Source organism: Callithrix jacchus, chromosome 4 (genome assembly GCF_049354715.1).
Source record: "Callithrix jacchus isolate 240 chromosome 4, calJac240_pri, whole genome shotgun sequence".
Classification (NCBI taxonomy): Eukaryota; Metazoa; Chordata; class Mammalia; order Primates; family Cebidae; genus Callithrix; species Callithrix jacchus.
Window position 1 is genome coordinate 158,214,650 of NC_133505.1, and position 15,875 is coordinate 158,230,524.

The following is a 15,875-nucleotide window of genomic DNA, read 5'->3' on the forward strand; positions in this document are numbered from 1 at the left end:
TTTTGAGATGAAGTCTTGCTCTGTTGCCCAGGCTGAAGTACAGTGGCACAATTTTGGCTCACTGCAACCTCTGCCTCCCAGGTTCAAGTGATTCTGCCTCAGCTTCCCAAGTAGCTGGGATTACAGGTGCCTGCCACCAGGCCCAGATAATTTGTGTGTGTGTGTGTGTGTGTGTGTGTGTGTGTATATATATACACACACATATATTTTTTTTTTTGAGACAGAGTTTCGCTGTTGTTACCCAGACTGGAGTGCAATGGCACAATCTTGGCTCACCGCAACCTCCGCCTCCTGGGTTCAAGCAATTCTCCTGCCTCAGCCTCCTGAGTAGCTGTGACTACAGGCGCGTGTCAGCATGCCCAGCTAATTTTTAGTAGAGATGGGGTTTCACCTTGTTGACCAGGAGGGTCTCGACCTCTTGACCTCATGATCCACCCGCCTCAGCCTCCCGAAGTGCTGGGATTATAGGCATGAGCCACCACGCTCAGCCGATTTTTGTATATTTTTTAGTAGAGATGGGTTTCACCGTGTTGGCCAGGCTGGTCTTGAACTCCTGACCTCAAGTGATCTTCCTGCCTTAGCCTCCCAAAGTGCTAGAATTGCAGGTGTGAGCCACTGCGCCTGGCTGACTTTGGTGTAAATTTTATAATTTTTTTTTCTCATTGTTGGATAGGCTGTCCTGTCTATCACTTGTGAATGGTGACTCAACAGTAAGCCTCTCAAATCTGAAAGAACTCTATACACTCTCTGATGGCAAAAAAAGGACATAGCTGGGGAGACCTTGGCCCACGCTTCAGGCAGGCCTGGAGGGAGGACTCCAAAGGGCCAAGGAAAAGAAAGCAGCAAGTCCCTGTGGTTTACAGCCAGGGATCCCAGGGTCCAGGGAGGTCTCCAAACACCAATTTATTTTGATTTAAAAAAAAATTTCTTTAAGAGATGGGGTGTTGCTTGGTAGGCCCAGGCTGGAGTGCAGTAGTGCAATCATAGCTGACTGCAGCCTCAACCTCTCAGGCTCATTTGATCCTTCTGCCTCAGCCTCCTGAGTAGCTGGGACTATAGGCATATGCCACCACACCCAGCTAGTTTTTAAACTTTTGTAGAGATAGGGTCTCACCATCTTGTCCAGGTTGGTCTTGAACTCGTGGGCTCAAGAGATTCTCCTGCCTCAGCTTCCCAAAGTGTTGGGATGACAGCACGAGCCATTGCATGCAGCCTTAACTTTTTTTTTTTTTTAAAGCAGAAACACATGTGCACACATACACCTAAAAAACAGGTGGAGGCCGGGCACGGGGGCTCACGCCTGTAATCCCAGCTACCGGGACTGCACTTCAGCCTAGGCAACAAAAGTGAGACTCTGTCTCAAAAAAACAAAAAGGGTGGAATTTTTCCAAGTTCCTTACTGCATATTTCAGCTATCTCCCTCTCCAACTGCTTTTATTCCCAAGCAGCTGACCTCTGTCAATCACTCAGCTCGCTCTGGGCCAGATTTTGGTCTTTTCCCAGTCTTTTGGAAAGGACTCACATCTAAGTGGTCTTCAGATATGTTTGACATATAACAGTTTTTTTTTTTTTTGAAACAGAGTTTAGCTCTTGCTGCCCAGGCTGGAGTGAAGTGGTATAATCTCAGCTCACTGCAACCTCCGCCTTCCGGGCTCAAGTGATTCTCTTGCATCAGTCTCCCCAGTAGCTGGGATTACAGGCACATGCTGCAATGCCTGGCTAATTTTTGTATTTTTAGTAGAGATGGGGTTTCACCATGTTGGTCAGGCTGGTCGACATAACACTTTTATGTAGGAAAAAGATGAACGTAGTTTTACAGTACAAACTTCCATAGTAATTTCCATTTCCAATTATTCCTTCAATCGAATTTTAAAAGAAATGATAGGCTTAAACAACTTTAAAAATAAGCTTTTCTGAATAACATTAGCACTGTCAGAAGGTTGTATTAGAAAAGCCTCTCCCTCAGTGGTTTTATTTTTGACAGCTCAAAGTCTGCAGTTGTCTGTGATTTAAAGGTACCATTCAGAGTAGCTGACAGGAGACAGGGCCATCTAGTGGTAACTACAGCCAGAAATCACCCTTGGAGCCAAACTTGAAAAAATGGACTGTATTTTTGCCTGAGTAGTTGGGAGGCAGTCTGTCATGCCCCACAGAGGAGGTGCTGGTTGAAAAGTGCGCCCCTGGCCTTTGCCCCGTTTGCCTTGCCTCAGTGAGCTTGAATTCTGCACTAGGAGGCGGGCAAAGCTGGCCACTAGGCATGTGTGACCTCTGGTACAGTCATACACACATTTGAGTCACACTGTTGTATTACACAAATATCACACTGCCTTGTTAGAAAGGCATTCATTTAGTGCCCTATACTTCAAGGTGGGTTTCCTGCATTGAATTAAAACTCATTACATAGTATTTTTGCACTTCCCCAAATTAAAATTGCCTCCTTTTCAGTACCATTTAATTCACTGTGTGGAGACTGCCCAGTAAAAACCCCCACCAGGCCTGAAGTCTCTGACACACTGGAGTTGGAGGGGGCATCCTTGGTGTTGCCAGATGAGCCACCCCTCCTGCGTTATTCTGCAGTTGTCCCATCTGATCCCCCAGAGAGTGATCAAGTGGCTATTCTATTGTGTGTTGGTGTTTGCAAAGATTTGTAAAACCCAGTCCCTGCCCTCAAGAAACTTACAAGTGAAGAAGGGGGTAAGTATACAAATAATAACAGCATAGGGGAAATATGCACATTTGCATTCTTGTACAAATGTGCATTCTTGGAAAAGGGGCACAAAGAAAGTGTTTTAAGCCATGAGTGAGGATGTGGTCACTGTCATTTGTTTGGTTTCACTTGACTGGGAGGGGTCACACAAGAGGTGCTGCATGAGCTGGGACTCAGGGAGTGGGCAGGGGACCACCAAAATGTGGTCCAGGTGAGCCGAAGCCACGAAAGTAGGTCTGGTTAAGGTGAAGAGGAGGGGTGGGGTGTCCCAGCGGGCCCAGTCGCAGATGAGGCTAGGAGGAGGTTGGGCTCCAAGCCTGTGGGGCCTTGGGTGACAGAATAAGAAGCCTCTGTGTTATATATGCACTGGGCATCCCCTAAGTTTCTGATCCAAGGAATAATGCAATATAGTAGGTTTCTCATCAAACACTACAGTCAAAGCAGTGTTTGGAAATACTAATCTGATAGTAACGTGGAAAATGGGTTATGAGGTAATGGAAGTAAGAAAGGAAAAGAAGTGACAAATGTGAAAGGTAATTTGAAGAAAACATGATCTGGGGACTGATAAGATACGATTCAAAAGAGAATTAAGCTTGGGATACTTGAAGATAAGAAAATAGGCAGGAGGAATTTTGGAGAAGGTCTAATTCAGTTTTAGACATCCTCAAAGAGACAAAAGGAGACATTCAACTCTAAATGTCCAGCATGTAGCCCCAGGCCTTGGGAAGAGAATTCTGGAGACAGAAAAGTCAAGGCCAGAGCTATAAACTAAAGTTTCCTGCAGAGGCAAGATCTAGGAAAAAGACATCCACCCAAGGGAGAGTGCAAGAGACAAAATTCACCAAAGGCCCAGCTTTAGAGGGCAGAAAACCAAGGGATATTCAGCTATAAAAATGCAGATGACAATCACTTAAGAAGGAAGGAGCAGATGCTGGAGGACGGGATGCTACAACACTGAGAAGGGCAGTGGTTTTCATGAGGGGTGACCTTTGAGAAAAGACTGCAGTAGAGTGAAGGAGGGGAGGAAACCACAGCACACACTGATAGGAAGAGTGTGGGATGAAGAGACTGCAGGCAAGGACCTCAATTACCCTTTTAAGGGCTTTCATAGTAAAGCGAAGGAGACGCACACCGTAGTGTTGAGGATGTGCTGATCCCGCATGGGCTGGGGAGGGAGGGATGAAAACAGATTACGTAAAAAGAACAGAATGAAAATCGAGGGGTGGGATCTGGCAGCATGAGGGAGGGAGATCATTTTCCAGAGACATTGAGAGGCCCTTTTCTCAAGATAGGAGTGATGAGAAGGAAAACAAAACTGAGGAAAGATAGAGATGTTTTAAGACAGAAAAGAGGGAAACTGGGGAAATTCATGCCCTCGAGCTTTCTTGTTACAGGAGGAGACAAGAATAAATGCTGAAAGTCAGGAGGTACTCAGGAGACTGGGACTAGAGGAATGAGAGACAGGGCTTAGGTATTGAGTCCAGAAAAGATTACTACTGGAAGGGTTCACTGAGGTTGGGTGGCTGGCTTTATAATGGACCTGATCTTAGAGATCCTGACCATGCAGGTGACACCCAGTGAGGGCACCTGGAGGTGGAGGGGCTGTGTAGAGCTGGCAGGTCCAGTGATTCTCAAGTGCTACTGAAAGCACACGTAACAAGAAGGGTAGGGGGTGAGTGAGGCCACAAGGGAGCAGGTCACCTGGGAGCTAGGAGAGGTAGAGAGACCCATGGCCTTGATGAGGGCCAGGGACACGGAGGTTAAGAAGTCCACAGTTATTAGGTTATTAGCAACCACTTTAGTTACCTGGTCTGATGGACAAACAACATCTTAAAGTAATTGGAGAATGAAGCAAGAACTGATTTGTGTGCCTTGAAGTATACATCGCCGATTGCAACCGTGCAGTCACACAGGAAACCAAACTCTCGCTGAGCGTTTAACTGTTGCAGTAGAATAAGTCCATGGTTGGCCAAATCCATTTTTTAAAAAATCTGCAAAGCAAACAATTTTATTTTTAAGAACGTGATTCACAAATAAGAATGTGTCCTTTATAGTCACCAACAGTCACGATCATAGTGAACATGTCGGCATAGCTAACGTGTCAGACACTGCTAAAAACGTTACATAAATTCACTCATTTGGTCTTCCTAACAGTGACCTGAAGTAGTTATGTCATTATGCTCTTTTTTTTTTTTAAGCAAATGATGTCATTTAGAGTAAATTAGGGAATTACATGATTTGCCCAAGCTTACACAGATGGTAATGAGAAGCCAGGAAATGAACTCAGGTGATCTGCCTTAATTTAAGCATCAAGTCCTGTAGACAGACAGCAAATATCTTAGACCATTGAGTTTTTTTTTTCTGAGATGGAGTCTTGCTCTGTCGCCCTGGCTGGAGTGCAATGGCATGGTCTTAGCTCACTGCAACTTCCGCCTCCCGGGTTCAAGTGATTCTCTTGCCTCAGCCTCCCAAGTAGCTGACATTACAGGTGTGTGCTACCATGCCTGGCTAATTTTTGTATTTTTAGTAGAGTTAGGGTTTCACCATGTTGGCCAGGCTGGTCTCAAACTCCTGACCTTGCGATCCGCCCACCTCAGCCTCTGAAAGTGCTGGGATTCCGGCCATCTAGTCTTTTAGTTTAAAATTCCTGATGCAAATGGAGTCTTTTAGTTTAAGATTCCAAGCGGAAATTCTAATGATGCATCAGAGTTCATCAATTCTTTCAGAGAGAGATAAATGAAGGTGTTGGGGTGGGGTCCCAGCAGGGTGGGGTGAGAATCAGTAAGTCTAAAGAATCCAGCTCCTGCTGTGTGCTCCTCTGATGATGTAACAGCCCCATCACCCCTGACCCTTAGCACTCACCAACAAAGTGGGGTTGGGGCTCTGCCTCCTTTTTTGTGGAGGAGGAAATGGGTTTTGAGAAGTATAAGTAATATTCCCCAGGCCTTCTAGCCAAAAGGTGGGAGGATCAATATTTAAATGTGATTGTTCTGTTTCCTGAATTCTATGATTTTTATTATTCACACCTGACCCTAGCAAACCCCACTGGCCTGAGTCTATTTACAATAGTGAGGCAGCCTGACATTGTATGGTTCATCAAATCGTTAGACTACTCCTTTTACACAAAGAGCATTTATAAAAGGACATTACACACAGACCAACATTATATTTACTGTTATACTTCATGGTAAGGAAGGGTGAATACCTTCTCTGCAAGATTGGGAACAAGGCAAAGATGTCCCCTCTCGCTATACAACACAGCATTGGAAGTACTAGCTCATGCAAAAAAGCAAGACAGGAAATAAAAAGCATATGGAAAAAAAGGAAAAATAAAATTGTCCCTATTTGCAGATGACATGATTGTAACACAGAAAGTCCCAAGGCATCTATCGTAGAACTAATAAATGAGTTTGGCAAATCATAAACATACCAAAAAAAAAAAATCAACTGTAATTCTATATACTAGCAATAAACATGTCGACTGAATTAAAAAGTTAATACCATTTGAAATCATTCAAAAAATGAAATACATGGGTGTAAATCTAATAAAACATGTGCAGGACTTGCACTGAAAGCTGTAAAACACTGATAGAAGAAATAAAAGATCTAAATAAACGGATAGATATACTATGATAATGGATAGGAAGACTCAACATGGTAAAGGTATCAATTTTCCCAAACTGACATATAGGTTTGATACAATTCCCATAAAAATCCCAGCAAGATTTATTTGCAGATATAGACAAAATTATTCTAAAATGTACATGTAAAGGCAAAGGAACTAGAATAGCTAAAATTATATATATAATAAAATTATATATAAATAAAATACATTTATATATTATATATTGAGTATAAATATATTTTATATAATTATATATATATATATATTAGACAGAGTTCTCACTCTCATTGCCCAGGCTGGAGTGCAGTGGTGCAATCTCGGCTCACTGCACCCTTTGCCTCCTGGGTTCAAGTGATTCTCTTGCCTCAGCCTCCCAAGTAGCTGGGATTACAGGCACGTGCCACCAAGCCCCACTAATTTTTTTGTGTTTTTAGTAGAGACGGGGTTTCACCATGTTGGCCATGCTGGCCTCGAACTCCTGACCTCAGGTGATTCACCCACCCTTGCCTCCCAAAGTGCTGAGATTACAGGTGTGAGCCACCACGCCCGGCCTAAAATAATTTTTAAAAAAGAACCATAAAGTGGGAGAAACCAGTCTACCCAATTTCAATACGTAGTATATTCTACAGTATTCCAGACTGTGTAGTATTGGCAGAGGGACAGACAAGCGAATCAATGGAACAAACAAAACTGTGAACCCAGAAGCAGACCCACATAAATATGCACAACTGATGACTGACAAAGTACAAAAGCAATTCAGTGGAGGAAGAATAAGTTTTTCAACAAATGGTGCTGGATCAACTGGACTTCCAGAGGCAAAAAAGAAAAAAAGATAAAGAATCTTGACACTTAAGTCCCATACATTATATAAAAACCAACTCAAAATGGATAATAGACTTAAATGTAAAACACAAAACTATAAAACTTTAGGAACAACATGTAAGAAAACCTAAAATCTAGGGTTAAAGAGCTTTTACACCTGACATCAAAAGCAGAATCCACAAAATGAGAACTAAACTGGACTTCATCAAAATTAAAAACTTTTGCTCTCTGAAAGACATTATTAAGAGGATGAAAACACAAACTCAAAGACTAGGAGTAAATATTTGAAAACTTTTGCAAGCTTGTCCTTTGACAAATGATTAGTATATGGAATATACAAAGAACTTTCAAAACTCAACAGTAAAAAAGCAATCAAATTAGAAAATGTGTAATAGACTTGAGACATTTCACAAAGAGGATACACAGATGGCAAACAAACACATGAAAAGATGTTTGAAACCACTAGCCACTAGGGAAAAGCAAATTAAAACCACAGCATCACTGTGCACCTATCAGGATGGCTAGAATAAAAAACAGTCATAACACACGGTGGCAAGAGAGTGGAGAAACCGGAACATTCATATACTGCGAGTAGGAATGTAAAATGGTACAGCTACTCTGGAAAAGAGTTAGCAGTTTCTTTAAAAATTACCACCTGACCCAGTAATTGCACTCCTGTTTATCCCAGATAAATGAAAACTTATGTTCACACAAAAACCTGTGCAGGAATGTCCATAGCAGCTTAATTCCTAACAGTCAAAAACTAGAAACAATTCAGATGTCCTTCAATGACTGCATAAACACACTATGGTATGCCCACGCAGTGGAAAACTACTCAGCTATGAAGAAGAAATGACCTACGGATAACATACAACAACTTGGGTGAATTATGCTCACTGAAAAAAGCCAATCCCAAAGATTATATACTGTGTGATTACACTGATATAATATTTGTGAAAATTATGGAAATGGAAAACAGACTAGTGGTGGTGGGATGTGGGGTAGGGGGTGGGCATGGCTATGGAAGGGCAACATGAGGTATCCTTGTGGTGACAGAAATGTTCTACAGGTCAAAATCCGGGCTGTGATACTCTTAATGTTTCCATTAGGGGAAACTGGGTTAAGGGTATATGGGATCTCTGTATTATTTCTTGCAGCTGCATGTGAATCTGTAATGATCTCAAAACCAAGTTCAATTTTTTTTTTAAGATGGAGTTTCACTCTTGTAGCTCAGGCTTGGGTGCAGTGATGCGATCTTGGCTCAGTGCAACCTCCACCTCCTGGGTTCAAGTGATTCTCCTGCCTCAGCCTCCTGAGTAGCTGGGACTATAGATGGCTGCCACCACAACTGGCTAATGTTTTTTGTATTTTCAGTAGAGACAGGGTTTCACCGTGTTGGCCAGGCTGGTTTGAACACCTGACCTCAGGTGAGCCACTCGCTTCAGTCTCCAAGGTGCAATGCTGGGATTACTCCGAGGTGGAGTGATAGAATTACTCCACTCTAAGGTAAAGTTCTGGGGGTGTTGGGTGAAGTGCTGGGATTACAGGGGTAAGACACTGCACCTGGCCAAGTTCAATTTTTAAAAGCCTACTATACATTAATTAATTGACTACATTTTTAAAAAGTGAGTATGCTTAACCACAGAGTTAAGCATGCACTGTGGAGAATGCATGATCAATAAGCTTTAAAGAATGAAAGCAGACCCACAGCAACTTTAAAAAAATTATTTTATTTTTGTTTTTTAGACTAGTCAAGTGTAGTAGTGAGAAGGGAGAATAAAGCAGAAAAAGGAGTTTGATCTATAACTCAAAAATCAATTGAGATAACTCACTACCTTTGGACCAGCCATTCACAGCCATTCTTAATCAGCAGATGCTGGACTTCCTACTCTCCTTCCTGCTCTAGGGATGTTCAGGCAGATTCAGAAATTAACAAGTATGCCCTAAAATAGACAAATGTAATGGAATAATACTTTAAGAGACTGATCAGGTCACAAATCAAGAATCCAGATTGTCAAATTTTATATTTTCTACCATGAGTCATATCCAAGCCTGAGATAGAAGAGTCATCCAATTTTGCAACTCATTTAAGTATAAAGACCTAGACTGTTGTCTCATGCAAACAGATGGTATGGATCAGTTTCCCCACTACCTTCTATGTATGTCAGAGAAGGTGAAAGCACTCAGGTTAGGAAGGGGAGGCACAGAAAAGGCATGGGGTTCATGATGAAAGTCAGAGATGTTGCTGGGTAGTAGCAAAAGTAACCTGGATTTCAGAGAAACATCACTCTAACCTGACCTCTATCAAGACATAACTTAGAAGCTTGTCTTCAAGGTTATTCTCTGTGAAGTGTCAGAATACTTCTTTTCCATCTTACTAATCTGCTTTTCTCTTAAAAAAAAAAAAAAGTATCCTCTGAGACCCAACTGTGAAATGCTCCCTGCCATGTCCTCTGACTCTGATCATGTGTACATATATATTTAGGCAGCTTGAGGTCCCACGGTTTCAGAGGTCACACTCATCAACAGTAGCTTCAAGTACAGGAACACATTACTTGATCTCATGATAATGAGAATTGTTATTATTTATTTATTTTAAATTATGCTTTAAGTTCTGGGGTACATGTGCAGAACATGCAGGTTTGTTACATAGGTATAAACGTGTCATGGTGGTTGGCTGCATCCATCACCCCATCATCTACATTAGGTATTTCTCCTAATGCTATCCCTCCCCTAGCCCCCCACCCACTGACAGGCCCCAGTGTGTGATGTTCTTCTCCCTGTGTCCATGTGTTCACATTGTTCAACTCCTATTTATGAGTGAGAACATGTGGTGTTTGGTTTTCTGTTCCTGTGTTAATTTGCTGAGAATCACGGTTTCCAGCTTCATCCACGTCCCTGCAAAAGGCATAAACTCATCCTTTTGTATGGCTGCATAGTATTCCATGGTGTATATGTGCCACATTTTCTTTAACCAGTCTATCATTGATGGGCATTTGGGTTGGTTCCAAGTCTTTGCTATTGTAAACAGTGCCTTTATAATAGAATGACTTATAATTCTTTGGGTATATACCAGTAATGGGATTGCTGGTTCAAATGGTATTTCTGGTCCTAGATCCTTGAGGAGTTGCCACATTGTCTTCCACAATAAAGTAATTTACACTCCCACCAACAGTGTAAAAGCGTTCCTATTTCTCTATATCCTCTCCAGCATCTGTTGTCTCCTGACTTTTTAATGATGACCATTCTAACTGGCGTGAGATGGTGGTTTCATTTTCATTTCTCACTGTGGTTTTGATTTGCATTTCTCAGTGATGATGAGCTTTTTTTCATGTTTGTTGGGTGCATAAATGTCTCCTTTTGAGAAGTGTCTGTTTGTATCCTTTGCCCATTTTTTGATGGGATTGTTTTTTTCCAAGAATTGTTTTTTATGGAGTGCTACTATTGGCCATGATTTACATATGTAATTAATTTAATTTCACATCAACCTAGTTGAGATATCTGAAGTATTACCACCCATATTTATAAATGAGGAAACAGGGTGAGAGAGGGTAGGTGGCTTGCCCAAGCTTACAGAACCAGTACATTCAATAAGCAGACTTTAAACTGGGATTCACTTGATTAGCTAGAATGTGCTATATGAAAGTGTGTGTGTTTGTTTTAAATTAATATTATTTTTGCTGCTGCTTTTAAGTATATATACTCACTATAAAAGATTCAAATATTATGGACACACAAAATGTGATATTTTTCTATCCACCTTTACCCTAATTCTTTTCTCCATACTCTAGTTAGTTAATACTTGGTATTCTTTGCCAATATGGCTTTTTTACTTTGTATGGCTTTAATGATGAAATAAAGCTTTTTTAAAAATATTTATTGACCATCTGTATTTTCTTTAGTATCTCTTCATGATCTGTGCTCATTTTCCTATTTGATTGTCTTTTTCTTATCAATTTAACAAAACCAGGCTAACAGAAAATGAAACACTGCATATTCTCACTCATAGGTGGGTGATGAAAAATGAGAACACATGGACACAGAAAGGGGAGTACTAAACACTGGGGTCTACTGGGGGGAAAAGGGGAGGGCCAGTGGGAGGGGGAGGTGGGGAGGGATAGCCTGGGGAGAAATGCCAAATGTGGGTGAAGGGGAGAAGGGAAGCAAAGCACACTGCCATGTGTGTACCTACGCAACTGTCTTGCATGCTCTGCTCATGTACCCCAAAACCTAAAATCCAATAAAAAATAAAAAAATAAAAAAAAATAAAACCAGGCTAGGTGTGGTAGCTTATGCCTCTAATCCTAGCACATTGGGAGGCCAGGTTGAGAGGACTGCTTAAGCCCAGGAGTTCAAGACCAGACAGGGCAACAGGGAGAGATCTCCCCCGCCATCTCTACAAAAAATTTAAAAAATAGCCAGGCACGGTGGCACACACCTGTGGCCCTAGCTATTCCAGAAGCTGAAGTGGGAGGATCACTTGAGCCCAGGGGGTTGAGGCTGCTGTGAGCTGTGTCAGCACCACAAACTCTAGCCTGGGAAACAGAGTCAGACTCTGTCTCAAAAAAAAAAAAAAAAAAAAAAAAAAGGCTGGGTGAGGTGGCTCATGCCTGTAATCCAAGCACTTTGGAGGTCAAGGCGGGTGGATCACCTGAGGTCAGGAGTTCAAGACCAGCCTGACCAACATGGTGAAACACCATCTCTACTAAAAATATAAAAAATTAGCTGGGTGTGGTGGTGTGTGCCTGTAATCCCAGCTACTCACTCAGGAGGCTGAGGAGCTGAGGGAGGAGAATCGCTTGAACCTGGGAGGCAGAGGTTGAAGTGAGCCAAGACTGTGCCACTACACTCCAGCCTGGGTGACAAAGCGAGACTCCAACTCAAAAAAAAAAAAAAGGCCAGGCGTGGTGGCTCACTCCTGTAATCCAAGCACTTTGGAGGCCAAGGCAGGTGGATCACCTGAGGTCGGGAGTTCAAGACCAGCCTGACCAACATGGTGAAACCCCGTCTTTAAAAAAAGAAAGAAATCTATAAAACCCTGTATATAAGGAAAATGGGCCCTGTGTCACATATGTTGCTAATAATTTTCTCACTTTCTTTGCATATATAGAGATTTTGACATATAATTTTATGTTTTAATGCCATGGAATTTATCGATATTTTATAGGAGAATTTTAAGGTTTTGGTTTTTACATTAATGGGTATATGTTATTTCTTTTGATATAGCAAACTATATGGCTCCCTCTCTTTCCATAAATAAACTCACATAAGCATTCTATTCAGACCATAAGAATGAAGAATGATAGAATTGCTCAATGCTTTTTAAGGGAGTCTACCAGTTACTTTAGAATGTTAATTTAGGAACATCTTCTAGATAAGGAAACACACTGAACACAAGTATTCAAAACAGAGGAAAGAATACATGTGCATGACTCAGAGAAATGAAGAACAAATGAAAAGGCAGAAAATCAGAACGAGTCGCATGCTGAAAATTCACAAGGGGGAAATTCACACAGATCAACTTGAAAAAAAATCTTATTTTGGAGACCAGAAAACCTTTCTCAAAAAGAAAACCAAAATCAAAACCCCTAGACTGTTCCATATGTGAACTCCCTGAGGAAATGGGGCAAAAAGGGTGGAGGAGGCACTACAGGCTCTACCCGGCCCCTGTCCAGCGACAGCACTGCCTTTTTTAAAATCCGTCTTTCCTCTGCTCATCACGCCCTCCCTCTCATTTCCATGAGGCTTAACTGGCCCAAAATGCGCTGGCTGGGGCCCTGGCATTCTGGCGGATGGCTCAGCTTAGGCTGGCCCTCTCTTGTGGAAATGTCTGTCTGCTCTTCCCACCTCCAGGCTGGTTCCTGCCCGGCTCTGCTCGCCAAGGTCACTGAGGATCTTGCTCCCCGCCTCAGGGACTTAGTGACTTTTACTCAACCTCTTTGCGGGATTTCAAACTCTTCCTCCCGCTTTGATCAATCTTTGGTCTCTGGCTTTCAGGCTACTGCTCTCTGGGCTCACCACAGGCTGTTCTATTTTAATCCCCATCCAGGGTTCCTCTTACTGGTCTCCTCTGCGCCTGGTCCCCAGCCCACTCCTCATTCTGCAGCCTCTCTTTGGTGATCTCTTTCACTTCTCCTTGGCGGTCCCACAGGAACCTCAAACTTGATTTAGGTAAAACTCAACTCAATTCCTCCCTGTCCTCTCACTGCCATTTACCCAAAAGGACAATAAAAACCAGGGACACAAATCTGCTCCCTCTGTATTTCCTGGCGAGTACAGGGCCCCATTTCCACCCTCTGACCAAGCCAGAAATCTCAGTTCATCCTTTGGCCTCCATTCTCTCACTCCTCACATCAGCCCCTAAGTGCCATTAACTGAAACTCCTTACCCTCTTGCCTCACTTTAGCCTCACCTCCCAACTCATCTCTCTGGCTCCAGTTCTGGCCTCCTTCCAACATCTACCACACAGTAGCCAGAATGACCTTTCGAAATGGTAAACCTGATGTCACCTGCTTAAAATTCTCCTGTGGGCTGGGCACAGTGGCTTATGCCTGTAGTCTCAGCACTTTGGGAGGCTGAGGCAGGCAGATCACCTGAGGTCAGGAGTTTGAGACCAGCCTGGCCAACATGGTGAAACCCTATTTCTACTAAAAATATAAAAATTAGCCTGGCATGGTGGCATATGCCTGTAATCCCAGCTACTGGAGAGGCTGAGGTGGGAGAATCGCTTGAACCTGGGAAGTGGAGGTTGCAGTGAGCCGAGATGGTGCCACTACACTCCAGCCTGGGCAATAGAGACTCCATTTTAAATCAATCAATGGATCGATCGATGGATCGATCAAACGCTCCTGTGGTTCCTTACTGCCACTAGGCTAAAACCCCAGTTCCACTGTACCTCTTCCAGGGTCCCACACCATCTAGTGGTTGCTTACTCTGCATCCCATGCTCTGGGGCTAACCTAAATTAATGCTTTCTAGGCTTTCTGATTTCACAGACCTACTAAAAACAAACCTCTAAACTAGGGCTCCAACAGAGTGTTGCTCCCTCTTTATTTTGCCAGCAAAGACATGAAATATTCACAAACCTGGTAGGGACAGGGAGGCTCTTATACATAGATGAATAGAAATGACATAATGTCAGCATATCCCCCCGGAGGAAGGACAGGTGTCTCTATATTCAATGCAGTCATGCCTTGCTTAGCAACAGAGATATGTTCTGAGAAATGCATCGTCAGCCAATTTTGTCACTGTGTGAACATCATAAAGGTACTTGCACAAACCTAGTTGGTATAGCCTACATAGGCCTAGGCTATACAGTAATCTAGTGCTCCTAGGCTACAAACTTGGACAGCATGTTACTGTACTGTAGGCAGTTATAACACAATGTAAGTATTTGTATATCTAAACAGCTAAACACAAAAAAGGTACATAAATATATTGTATTATAAACTTATGGGACCATTGTTGTGTATGTGGTTTTTCACTGACTGAAATGTTATTATGGGTACATGACTGTATGAAAAAATATTTTTCTTTCTTTTTTTTTTTGAGACAGAATTTCACTCTTGCCCACACTGGAGTACAATGGCGCGCGATCTCGGCTCACTGCAACCTCCACCTTCTAGGTTGGGTTCCAGTGATTCTCCTGCCTCAGCCTCCCGGGTAGCTGGGATTACAGGTACCTGCCACCATGCCCAGTTAATTTTTTGTATTTTTAGTAGAGATAGGTTTTACCATGTTAGCCAAGCTGGTCTTGAACTCCTGACCTCAGGTGATTCACTAGTCTCTGCCTTACAAAGTGCTAGAACTACAGGCTTGAGTCACTACGCCCAGCCCTGAAAAAATATTTTTCTTTCTCTTTCTGAGATGCAGTCTTGCTCTGTCAATAGGCTGCACTGCAGTGGCGTGAACTTGGCTCACTGCAACCTCCACCTCCTGAGTTCAAGTGATTCTCCTGCCTCAGCCTCTCGAGTAGCTGGGACTATAGGCGTGCTCCACCACACTTGGCTAATTTTGTTGTATTTTTAGTAGAGACGGGGTCTCACCATATTGGCCAGCATGGTCTCTAACTCTTGACGTTGTGATTCACCCACCTCGGCATTCCGAAGTGCTTGGGATTACAAGTGTGAGCCACCATGCCTGGCCAGAAAAAAATTTTCTAATGCAAACAAATGACAACATAAAATTTTACTTTAATACATTAAATTGTATCTATTTTATTTTCTTTGAGTCAGAGTTTCACTCTTCTTGTCCAGACTGGAGTGCAATGGCGTGATCTTGGCTCACTGCAACCTCCACCTCCCAGGTTCAAACGACTCTCCTGCCTCAGCTTATTGAGTAGCTGGGATTACAGGCATGTGCCACCACACCTGGCTAGTTTTCTATTTTTAGTTGAGACAGGGTTTCTCCATGTTGGTCAGGCTGGTCTCGAACTCCCGACCTCAGGTGATTTGCCTGCCGCAGCCTCCCAAAGTGCTGGGATTACAGGCATGAGCCACCGTGCCTGGCTTGTTATCTATTTTTTAATATGGGGTCATGCTATGTTGCCCAGGTTGGTCTTGAACTCCTGGGTTCAAGTGATCCTCCCACCTTAGCTTCCTGAGTAGCTGGGGCTAGAAGTGCATGTCACCTTGCCCAGCTAATTGTTTTCGTGATATGAGATTGTCGGTTTGGTGGTTTCTACAAAAGGATAAAGGGTCCAGCTTGTTTTGAAATACAAGCA

The 15,875-nt window shown here is 42.8% G+C and overlaps 1 protein-coding gene across 6 annotated transcripts in view; it reads right to left on the minus strand.

The window, feature by feature from the left end:
• The window catches only part of ZBTB2 (zinc finger and BTB domain containing 2), a 30,260-nt gene that overhangs the window by 5,606 nt on the left and 8,779 nt on the right, over positions 1–15,875 (minus strand). For 4 of the 6 annotated variants that reach the window (XM_002747112.7, XM_035296978.3, XM_035296977.3 and 1 more), the window contains exon 2: positions 4,514–4,698. The exons of 1 other annotated variant lie outside the window; for it this stretch is intronic. In XM_002747112.7, the coding sequence (XP_002747158.1) occupies positions 4,514–4,686 (173 nt within the window). In that variant the 5' untranslated portion in view covers positions 4,687–4,698. Of the gene's footprint in view, positions 1–4,513; positions 4,699–14,238; positions 14,324–15,875 lie in introns of those variants that run through there. One more of the 6 variants, XM_078370308.1, reaches the window with a different exon arrangement.